Raw genomic sequence first — 12,500 nt, forward strand, 5'->3', positions numbered from 1 at the left:
CACCGGTTTAATAATGGGGCGTCACGGTTTAATAATGGGGCGTCACGGTTTAATAATGGGGCGTCATGGTTTAATAATGGGACGTCATGGTTTAATAATGGGACATCATGGTTTAATAATGGGACATCATGGTTTAATAATGGGACATCACGGTTTAATAATGGGACATCAAGGTTTAATAATGGGACATCACGGTTTAATAATGGGACATCATGGTTTAATAATGGGACATCAAGGTTTAGTAATGGGACATCATGGTTTAGTAATGGGACATCACGGTTTAATAATGGGACATCACGGTTTAATAATGGGACATCATGGTTTAATAAGGGACATCATGGTTTAGTAATGTGGACATCAAGGTTTAATATGGGACATCATGGTTAGTAATGGGACATCAAGGTTCAGTAATGGGACATCATGTTTAATAAGGGACATCAAGGTTTAATAATGGGATCAGGTTAATAAGGGACATCATGGTTTAATAATGGGACATCATGGTTTAATAATGGGACATCAAGGTTTAATAATGGGACATCACGGTTTAATAATGGGACATCACGGTTTTAAATTCTGACATCAAGGTTTAATAATGGGACATCATGGTTTAAAATTCTGACATCATGGTTTAGTAATGGGACATCATGGTTTAATAATGGGACATCACGGTTTAGTAATGGGACATCAAGGTTTAATAATGGGACATCAAGGTTAGAGCCCACAAGCATCATAAGACTCGCCTGAAGGCAGCTCGGAACCAGTTTAATAAATACATGGAAGTATATATGGAGGGAGTTTAATGCCAATGTTCAATTTCTGATATTTATTATGTGGTCTTTCTATAAATAAAGGACCAATGTGTGACATCAGGGTCAACATTTCGAAATGGTTTGATGTACATTTAAATATTATTTTCTTGTGTCTTCACATGTGTAGTTACAGGAGTAGATAGGCACAATGAGACCATAACCCCTAGCAACAACACACCATCTACATGTCATAATGAGACCATAACCCCTAGCAACAACAACACATCTACAGGTCACAATGAGACCATAACCCCTAGCAACAACACACCATCTACATGTCACAATGAGACCATAACCCCTAGCAACAACAACACATCTACATGTCATAATGAGACCATAACCCCTAGCAACAACAAAACATCTACATGTCATAATGAGACCATAACTCCACCTAGCAACAACACACCATCTACATGTCATAATGAGACCATAACCCCTAGCAACAACAACACATCTACAGGTCACAATGAGACCATAACCCCTAGCAACAACACACCATCTACATGTCACAATGAGACCATAACCCCTAGCAACAACACACCATCTACATGTCATAATGAGACCATAACCCCTAGCAACAACAAACCATCTACAGGTCACAATGAGACCATAACCCCTAGCAACAACAACACATCTACATGTCACAATGAGACCATAACCCCTAGCAACAACAAACCATCTACATGTCACAATGAGACCATAACCCCTAGCAACAACAAACCATCTACATGTCACAATGAGACCATAACCCCTAGCAACAACAAACCATCTACAGGTCACAATGAGACCATAACCCCTAGCAACAACAACACATCTACAGGTCACAATGAGACCATAACCCCTAGCAACAACAAACCATCTACAGGTCACAATGAGACCATAACCCCTAGCAACAACAACACATCTACAGGTCACAATGAGACCATAACCCCTAGCAACAACAAACCATCTACATGTCACAATGAGACCATAACTCCACCTAGCAACAACAACACATCTACATGTCATTAAACATGTCACATGAAACATGTTTCTTTGTCCTGCCTTGCAGCGGGTCTGTTTGTGCTTTAGTCAACTTCTCTCTAATTTCTTGCCGTGATAAACATTCCTGAAGAACGATAAAGAAAAACAACAGCATTTCTTTATATTTTAATAGTTGATTTAATCATATAATAATATAATACAACAGGTTCTGTCAACAAAATCATTTCAAATAATAATAATGACCAATACTCATTCAACTCTTCAAGCAGTGTTTGTGTGTGTGTGTGTGTGTGTGTGTGTGTGTGTGTGTGTGTGTGTGTGTGTGTGTGTGTGTGTGTGTGTGTGTGTGTGTGTGTGTGTGTGTGTGTGTGTGTGTGTGTGTGTGTGTGTGTGTGTGTGTGTGTGTGTGTGTGTGAAAATTAGACATCACTTTCTTGCTTCCTTCACTCCTTGCCTCTCCTTGAAAGCGCATTGTAGCTCAAGGGGAGGAACCTTGCCTCTTCTCCTCCAATGTGCTTTGAGAGGGTGGTGAGGAATGGAGGAAACGGGGGACAATCTCAATTGCATGTCCTTCCTTCCTCACGTCCTCTCTCTTCGCCTCCTTCTCAAAATCCATTGGATAAGAAGGTGAGAGGGGAGGGACCTCCAGAAAACCACTAGCCCCTAATGCCCAGAAAACCCCTAGCCCCTAATGCCCAGAGTCGAGACACTTGTGGAGATCTGAGAGGGATTGATGAGTGGTTACATGGTGACTGCTCCACCTTACCCTCTGATAGGCTCGGTAGAATTTTGGCTGTTTTGCTATACACCTGTCCAATTCTCTCAGATCTCCACAAGTGTCTAGGGGTCAGGGGCTAGGGGTTGTTTCTGGAAAGGACCCACAACCCTTTGGGTGTAGGGTGGACCTACACCACAACACTTGAGCCATTGGTTGGATGTTTAATTCCATTGCTGTACACACAGAGATTTGCACATGTGTAAGCTGGACACACCCACAGACAGGTCTGGGTACTGGAGACACCCACTACACCCTATCAGGCTGATCAGACAGGTCTGGGTAGCTGAAGACACCCACTACACCCTGTCAGGCTGATCAAACAGGTCTGGGTAACTGGATACACCCACTACACCCTATCAGGCTGATCAGACAGGTCTAGGTAGCTGAATAAACCCACAGCACCCTATCAGGCTGATCAGACAGTTCTGGGTAGCAGGAGACACCCACTACACCCTATCAAGCTGATCAGACAGGTCTGGGTAGCTGGAGACACCCACTACACCCTATCAGGCTGATCAGACAGGTCTGGGTAGCTGGAGACACCCACTACACCCTATCAGGCTGATCAGACAGGTCTGGGTAGCTGAAGACACCCACAGCACCCTATCAGGTTGATCAGACAGGTCTGGGTAGCTGAAAAAACCCACAGCACCCTATCAGGCTGATCAGACAGGTCTGGGTAGCTGGAGACACCCACTACACCCTATCAGGCTGATCAAACAGGTCTAGGTAGCTGAATAAACCCACAGCACCCTATCAGGCTGATCAGACAGGTCTGGGTAGCAGGAGACACCCACTACACCCTATCAGGCTGATCAGACAGGTCTGGGTAGCTGGAGACACCCACTACACCCTATCAGGCTGATCAGACAGGTCTGGGTAGCTGGAGACCTGCTGGAAACATTGAAATTATATATTTGCATGTTTACTATTCACACCCTTGCTTCATTCCAGCTAGTAAAACTGAGCAAAAATATAAACGCAACAGGCAAATATTTCACTGAGTTTAAGTTCATATGAGGAAATCAGTCAATTTAAATAAATTCATGAGGCCCTAATCGATGGATTTCACATGACTGGGAATACAGATATACATCTGTTGGTCACAGACAACCAGTCAGTATCTGGTGTGACCAACATTTGCCTCCTGCAGTGCGACCCATCTCCTTCACATAGAATTGATCAGGCTGTTGATTGGTGGCCTGTGGATTGTTGTCCCACTCCTCTTCAAATGGCTGCAGGTCAGAGAAGGAGGATTAACAGAATGGAGTTCGAAGGGTAACCTCCTACTTTAAAAGGACAGGAAGTGTTGTCTGTGCACTTGACCAAGAATTCCACATTTAACCCCACCCACATTTGAACATCGAAATGTCAAGTTGTTTTTTTTGGTTAAATAAACAAAAAACAAAAACAAAAAACAAGCTTTTTAAAAAAAATGTATATTAAAAAACGAATAAACATTCCGTTTTCATGTTGTCGATTGCTCCGTTTTAAGCTGGAAAACAAATGATCAAAACGTACATGGATGGTAATCTCACCTCAGGAATCTTGATTTAATGTTGTCCACAAAGTTGGCTAATTATCTTGATCGCCATAACAACGTAGACACCAAAATGTCAACCCTCCAGATCCACATGAATTTCTCCGTCTGTTGTTAAATCGAGTGCAGTATCACACCAGCTCTTTATCACTGGACTGTCGATCAGAAAATCCTTTTCCCGGACCAGCTGATGTTGTGCGATAACGTCCCCACGTAACTAAACAAGCTAGACATCAAACTACTACGAGTCATAATTGAAGAACCTCACGAATAACAGTATGGATTTTTGTTTTATTAATCATATTACATTTACTCTTTCTGTTTGAAGTATTGGATTTTACAATCACATACATTCTTGTGGATATCTGTGCCCACGAAAACCATTTTTCACACCTTAAAATGTATTCATAATATAAAGTACTTTGAGACTTAAAAGCAATTCAGGTAGATTGTTAAAATAGCATGTAATTATTTCCATAATAAAGTAAGCCTGACAAATAAGATTTTACATCAACAGACGTAATTGCTTGTTTAAAAAAAACAAAATTGCTCTCATCTGTTACTTCTTAAAGAAAATAGATTATTCTATCCTAGCTAGCGTGTGGAGGAGAGGATTCTCTGAGCAATCAGTCACAGGAAGAGAAGTGCATCGCCGTCAACACACTAAAAACTGTGTCCCAAATGGCACCCTATTCCCTTTACAGTGCACTACTTTATAGTGCACTACTTTTAACCAGGGCCCAATGGGAAAATCGGGTTTCATTTGGGACGCGGCCAAAGCAAAACAGACAATATGTCAAAGGCATAATTAAACTATCACAGCTAAATAGATTGGATCCTAAACCCTTTCTCTTCTCTGACCTGCAAAGCAAATAACCCCTGGCTCTACCGCTGTCGACGTAGCTAAACATTTACTCTACCCTGATTGTTCTACCTTTATTCATAATGATTATATCTGGGGAAGAGAAGACTGTTCTGGGGAAGAGAAGACTGTTCTGGGGAAGAGAAGACTGTTCTGGGGAAGAGAAGACTGTTCTGGGGAAGAGAAGACTGTTCTGTCAAACCCAGTCATATCTGGGGAAGAGAAGACTGTTCTGGGGAAGAGAAGACTGTTCTGGGGAAGAGAAGACTGTTCAGTCAAACCCAGTCATATCTGGGGAAGAGAAGACTGTTCTGGGGAAGAGAAGACTGTTCTGGGGAAGAGAAGACTGTTCTGTCAAACCCAGTCATATCTGGGGAAGAGAAGACAAATGATTTGGTCAGTTTTTCTGAGGAATAAGGAAATGAAAGCGTTTTGAGAAGCAGCTTCCGTTTCTGTGTCTCTCTCTGAGGAAGAGGGAACTGTCCAGGGTTCTGTTTCTGTGTCTCTCTCTGAGGGAGAGGGAACTGTCCAGGGTTCTGTTTCTGTGTCTCTCTCTGAGGGAGAGGGAACTGTCCAGGGTTCTGTTTCTGTGTCTCTCTCTGAGGAAGAGGGAAATGTCCAGGGTTCTGTTTCTGTGTCTCTCTCTGAGGAAGAGGGAACTGTCCAGGGTTCTGTTTCTGTGTCTCTCTCTGAGGAAGAGGGAACTGTCCAGGGTTCTGTTTCTGTGTCTCTCTCTGAGGAAGAGGGAAATGTCCAGGGTTCTGTTTCTGTCTCTCTCTCTGAGGAAGAGGGAACTGTCCAGGGTTCTGTTTCTGTGTCTCTCTCTGAGGAAGAGGGAACTGTCCAGGGTTCTGTTTCTGTGTCTCTCTCTGAGGAAGAGGGAAATGTCCAGGGTTCTGTTTCTGTGTCTCTCTCTGAGGAAGAGGGAACTGTCCAGGGTTCTGTTTCTGTGTGTCTCTCTGAGGAAGAGGGAAATGTCCAGGGATCCGTTTCTGTCTCTCTCTCTGAGGAAGAGGGAACTGTCCAGGGTTCCGTTTCTGTGTCTCTCTCTGAGGGAGAGGGAACTGTCCAGGGTTCTGTTTCTGTGTCTCTCTCTGAGGAAGAGGGAACTGTCCAGGGTTCTGTTTCTGTGTCTCTATCTGAGGAAGAGGGAAATGTCCAGGGTTCTGTTTCTGTGTCTCTCTCTGAGGGAGAGGGAACTGTCCAGGGTTCTGTTTCTGTGTGTCTCTCTGAGGAAGAGGGAAATGTCCAGGGATCCGTTTCTGTCTCTCTCTCTGAGGAAGAGGGAACTGTCCAGGGTTCCGTTTCTGTCTCTCTCTGAGGAAGAGGGAACTGTCCAGGGTTCTGTTTCTGTGTCTCTCTCTGAGGAAGAGGGAACTGTCCAGGGTTCCGTTTCTGTCTCTCTCTCTGAGGAAGAGGGAACTGTCCAGGGTTCCGTTTCTGTCTCTCTCTCTGAGGAAGAGGGAAATGTCCAGGGTTCTGTTTCTGTGTCTCTCTCTGAGGAAGAGGGAACTGTCCAGGGTTCTGTTTCTGTGTCTCTCTCTGAGGAAGAGGGAACTGTCCAGGGTTCTGTTTCTGTGTCTCTCTCTGAGGAAGAGGGAACTGTCCAGGGTTCTGTTTCTGTGTCTCTCTCTCTGAGGAAGAGGGAACTGTCCAGGGTTCTGTTTCTGTCTCTCTATCTGAGGAAGAGGGAACTGTCCAGGGTTCTGTTTCTGTGTCTCTCTCTGAGGAAGAGGGAAATGTCCAGGGTTCTGTTTCTGTGTCTCTCTCTGAGGAAGAGGGAACTGTCCAGGGACTGAAAGGAAATACAGAATACTAAATAAAAAACAAGGACCCATTTCACTGTTGTTCCAGTTTGATATAACACTCACATCTCTTTCTGTATGGCCAGTATAGTAGACACTAGAGCCACACATGGTTCTGGGAGACAGTACCACATTATTATCTGAGTAAAGGGAGAACCAGCACAGAGGAAGGAGCTAACTAGAGACTAAACTAGGAAGCTAAACCTTTAGCAAGGCATTAATAAAGGAAAAGGTTACAGGACGATATCCTAACTGTTGTTCCAGTTTGATGTAACACTAAAGTTCTGTTTGTACTGATTCTATACTGTACATTTGTAGGCTAAAAGTGTTTTGTTTTTTACCACTCTAGAGAAGAACTTCTCACCGGACAATAAAGCTATTATTTTATATTCTATTCTATTCCAATTTATTCTATTGGTATAACACATAACTCTCTCTCACACAAAACACATAACTCTCTCTCACACATAACTCTCTCTCACACAAAACACATAACTCTCTCTCACACAAAACACATAACTCTCTCTCACACAAAACACATAACTCTCTCTCACACAAAACTCTCTCTCACACATAACACATACTCACACAAAACACATAACTCTCTCTCACACAAAACACATAACTCTCTCTCACACAAAACACATAACTCTCTCTCACACAAAACACATAACTCTCTCTCACACAAAACACATAACTCTCTCTCTCTCACACAAAACACATAACTCTCTCTCACACAAAACACATAACTCTCTCTCACACAAAACTCTCTCTCACACAAAACACATAACTCTTTCTCACACAAAACACATAACTCTCTCTCACACAAAACACATAACTCTCTCTCACACAAAACACATAACTCTCTCTCACACAAAACACATAACTCTCTCTCACACAAAACACATAACTCTCTCTCTCTCACACAAAACACATAACTCTCTCTCACACAAAACACATAACTCTCTCTCACACAAAACTCTCTCTCACACAAAACACATAACTCTCTCTCACACAAAACTCTCTCTCACACAAAACACATAACTCTCTCTCACAAAAAACTCTCTCTCACACAAAACACAAAACTCTCTCTCACACAAAACTCTCACACAAAACACATAACTCTCTCTCACACAAAACTCTCTCTCAGACAAAACACATAACTCTCTCTCTCACACAAAACACATAACTCTCTCTCACACAAAACACATAACTCTCTCTCACACAAAACACATAACTCTCTCTCACACGTAACACATAACTCTTGTTCACTCAGTTGACAAGAAAGGGCCGTGTTACAGTGGACAAGGCCTTGGATAATAAAGGACCGTGTTACAGTGGACAAGGCCTTGGATAATAAAGGACCGTGTTACAGTGGACAAGGCCTTGGATAATAAAGGACCGTGTTACAGTGGACAAGGCCTTGGATAATAAAGGACCGTGTTACAGTGGACAAGGCCTTGGATAATAAAGGACCGTGTTACAGTGGACAAGGCCTTGGATAATAAAGGACCGTGTTACAGTGGACAAGGCCTTGGATAATAAAGGACCGTGTTACAGTGGACAAGGCCTTGGACAATAAAGGACCGTGTTACAGTGGACAAGGCCTTGGATAATAAAGGACCGTGTTACAGTGGACAAGGCCTTGGATAATAAAGGACTGTGTTACAGTGGACAAGGCCTTGGATAATAAAGGACCGTGTTACAGTGGACAAGGCCTTGGATAATAAAGGGCCGTGTTACAGTGGACAAGGCCTTGGATAATAAAGGACCGTGTTACAGTGGACAAGGCCTTGGATAATAAAGGACCGTGTTACAGTGGACAAGGCCTTGGATAATAAAGGACCGTGTTACAGTGGACAAGGCCTTGGATAATAAAGGACCGTGTTACAGTGGACAAGGCCTTGGACAATAAAGGACCGTGTTACAGTGGACAAGGCCTTGGATAATAAAGGACCGTGTTACAGTGGACAAGGCCTTGGATAATAAAGGACCGTGTTACAGTGGACAAGGCCTTGGATAATAAAGGGACGTGTTATCATTTAGGACGTTACTGGCGGTCTAATGCGACGGGAATGCAGTACGAGTGTCTAGTGAGTCTCTCGTCCCAAATGGCACCTTGTCCCCATAGGGCAGTGGGCCCTGGTGTCATGTATTATAAGGGAATAGGGTTCCATCTGGGACGGGGCCCGTGCCGGTTGGCTTTCTCCCGTGTTGTGTAGTTGGCAGAAGCAGTTGAAGCAGACAGCTGAAAAGGGCACAGTCATCAGTGGAGGTTGAGATCCACAGGACGTGACAACACTTCATAATGCATAGGGGCCCACAGAGTCATTAACATGGGGGTCAGGTTGGCTCCACTACCGCAGTCCTCAGTCAGACACATAGACAATACCGTTATCTCTCTCTCTCTCTCTCTCTCTCTCGCTCTCTCTCTCTCTCTCTCTCTCTCTCGTTCTCTCTCTCTGTCTCTCTCTCTCTCTCTATCTCTCTCTATCTCTCTCTCTCTCTATATCTTTCTCTCTCTCTTTCTCTCTCTCTACTCTCTCTCTCTCTCTCTCTCTCCCTCTCTATCTTTCTCTCTCTCTCTCTCTCTCTCTCTCTCTCTCTCTCTCTCTCTCTCTCTCTCTCTCTCTTCTCTCTCTCTCTCTCTCTGCATGCTGGGAGTGTTTGGTGCATGCTGGGAATTGAATGATTGAGTGAGTGAGTGCGTGTGTTGTGTAGAGTTAGATTTTCAGAACTTTTTCGGGTTTTTCTTTCTTGGTGGCATTCTTTGGTTTCTTCTGTGCATGATTAAGATTATTATATATTTTTTTTGTGTGGTAGAATTAAGTATTTAGGTTTTTTCGTATCGAAATTACCTTGATTTTGGCGGGGATGGCTTCCAGAATTGGAATGCCGTCCCTGTCACTTCGGCACGGCTTTAGGTGTGTTACTGAAGCTACTGTCACGGTGGAGGAGTTTCTGGTCGCCGTAGGAGAGAAGGTAGGATACGATAATGTTGCTTATGCGTCACGGATGAATAAAGCGGTGGTGGTATTTCTTAAGGAAGAGCGCCTTGTTGATCGTATGGTTGAGCAGGGCGTACTTCTTAAAGGAATGTTTATTCAAGTTACCCCGCTTTTTTCTCCGTCAACAAGGGTAACGATTTCAAATGTACCACCGTTTATTCCAAATGAGCTATTGGAGCGCGAGTTATTGCGCTTTGGGAAGTTTGCAAGCTCAATTAAGGTTGTTCCGTTGGGTTGCAAACACCCGGCGTTGAAACAGGTTATGTCGTTTCGGCGACAGGTGTTTATGTTTTTGGACTCACCGGAGCAGACTTTAGAGATATCGTTTAAAGTCAAGTATGACAATAGAATGTATATGGCGTATGCTAGTACGGGTAGTCAACGGTGTTTTGAGTGTGGGGATGTTGACCATAAGCGACATGCTTGCCCGAAAAGGGAGAAGGCAGAGGGAGGGGCGCAGGTGGTCATCGTAACGCCTGGGCCCACTGATGTAGGGAGAGGTGGGCTGACAGTGGTTGAGCAGCCACAAGCACCTGTTGCCGAGGAACAAGTTATCCGTGTTGAGGCCACGAGTTTGCAACTTGTATTAGAGGGAGATGTTATGCAGCAGAAAAATATTGTTGTAGAAGGCAAGGATGGATCTGAAGAGCCAGTTCCTCAGACTGGTGAGGAGGTGCCCAGTACGAGTACTGGGGCACAGGAGGGGGTTCATATGGAGTTAATCTCCCAGGTAGTGGAGGAGATGCCCACTACGAGTAATGGAGTACAGGAGGGGGTTCATGTGGTGCTAATCTCCAAGGTAGTGGAGGAGATGCCTACTACGAGTAATGGAGTACAGGAGGGGGTTCATGTGGAGCTAATCTCCCAGGTAGTGGAGGAGATGCCCACTACGAGTAATGGAGTACAGGAGGGGGTTCATGTGGAGCTAGACTCCAAGGGAGTGGAGGAGATGCCCACTACGAGTAATGGAGTACAGGAGGGGTTTCAAGTGGAGCTAGGCTCCCAGGTAGTAGAGGAGATGCCCACTACGAGTAATGGGGTACAGGAGGGGGTTCATGTGGAGCTGGGCTCTCATGTAGTGGAGGAGATGCCCACCACGGGTAATGGGGTTCAGGTGGGGCTAGTCTCCCAGGTAGTGGAGGAGATGCCTGGTACGAGTGATGGGGTGCAAGTGGGGAGTGTTGAAAGGGATGTGGTAGAGGGGAGTCAGTGGTCTGTGGCCTCAGCTGAGGAGGATCAGGAGAAGGATATGGATATCTCTTCTGATATGACAGCAGCTGGTGAGGACTCAATTTATGATCTAGAGGAGGTAAATGGGTTTCTGGATCAGACTTTTGGGAAATCTGTCAAATTGGCAGAATATTTTGAGGTTGATAAGTTTGTGAGGTCAGCTGTGATGTTACAGAAGACGGTGGGGTTAGACCAGTTGAGTGAGAAGAAGCGGTTTCGCTTGAGGAAATTTGTTACTGCTGTTACAGCAGCAAAAGGTGGTGGGAAACGTGGTCAGGTTAATAAGAAAAAATTTAAATAATGATGATGATCATGCTTCATAGGGTGTCTTTTTTCTCTTTGGTTTCTCTGTGGTATCTTCTGCTTTTCCTTTCTCTTTTCTACATGGAGGTACTAAGGGTGGGCTCTCTCAATATTAATGGGGGAAGGGACAGGAATAAGAGGGCTTGGGTATTAGAAGTAATAAAACAGAAAAGGCTTAATGTAGTTTTCCTACAGGAGACACATAGTGATGAGGATAATGAGGTTGACTGGGGAATGTGGTGGGAGGGGCAGCATATACTCAGTCATGGTACTAATTTCAGTGCTGGGGTGGCCATCTTGTTTTCCTCAGGCTTAGGGGTGACTGTGGTATCTACAACAGAGATTGTCAAGGGTCGGGTTTTATTGGTCAAGGTGGATGTTATGGGGTTTTTGTTTGTTTTTTTGAATGGCTATGCTCCTAATGAGGGTACAGAGCGTCTTGTTGTGTTTGATAAAATAAAGGAAACCTTAAGACAGTGTGACCAAGAGGTGTGTATGGTTTTAGGGGGGGACTGGAACTGTACTGTGGATTTTACTGTTGATCGCACCGCTGAAGAACCTCACCTGCGGTCAGCCACTTTCCTGTCTGGCCTATTAACTGAGTTAGAGCTTTCTGATGTGTGGAGAGTAAGGAATGCAAAAGTTAGGCAATACACATGGTTGAAAGTGAATGAAGGTCGTGTCAGTGCAGCAAGGTTAGATAGGTTGTACGTATCTGATCAATACTGTAGTAGGGTTGGAAGGTGTGCCATTACTCCTGTGGGCTTCTCTGATCATCACATTATAACTGTTGATATTCACTTGTCCTGTCCACGAAGGTCATCACCTTACTGGTATTTTAATGTTAAATTGTTACATGATGTCAAGTTTTGTGAAAGGTTTTTGTTGTTTTGGGAAAAATGGAGGGTTACAAAAGGGAATTTTGAGTCCTTGAGACAATGGTGGGATGTTGGGAAGGCCCAAATACGAGTATTTTGTCAACAGTATACTGCTTTGTCTCAAATTGAAGTTAAAGAGACTATCAATGCCCTTGAACAGGACATCAAATCAATTGAATTGAAGCTGCTCACTCAGAATGACCCTGGACTAGTCATGAACTTACAGGACAAGAGACATGAACTGAGGTCGTTTCTGCATGAAAGAGTGAAAGGTGCCTTGATTAGGTCTCGTTTCGCTTCTCT

General features: G+C 44.1%; 1 protein-coding gene across 1 annotated transcript in view; it reads right to left on the bottom strand.

Moving 5' to 3' along the window:
• The window catches only part of LOC120026144 (polypyrimidine tract-binding protein 3-like), a 28,575-nt gene extending 24,080 nt beyond the window's left edge, over window positions 1–4,495 (bottom strand). Inside the window, exons 1-2 of the mRNA XM_038970965.1 lie at window positions 4,463–4,495; window positions 3,710–3,806 (exon numbers count right to left, since the gene is read on the bottom strand). Of these exons, the coding sequence (XP_038826893.1) occupies window positions 3,710–3,806; window positions 4,463–4,495 (130 nt within the window). The remainder of the gene's footprint in view (window positions 1–3,709; window positions 3,807–4,462) is intronic.
• Between the last annotated feature and the right edge of the window lie 8,005 nt (window positions 4,496–12,500).

Source organism: Salvelinus namaycush, chromosome 31 (genome assembly GCF_016432855.1).
Source record: "Salvelinus namaycush isolate Seneca chromosome 31, SaNama_1.0, whole genome shotgun sequence".
Lineage (NCBI taxonomy): Eukaryota > Metazoa > Chordata > Actinopteri > Salmoniformes > Salmonidae > Salvelinus > Salvelinus namaycush.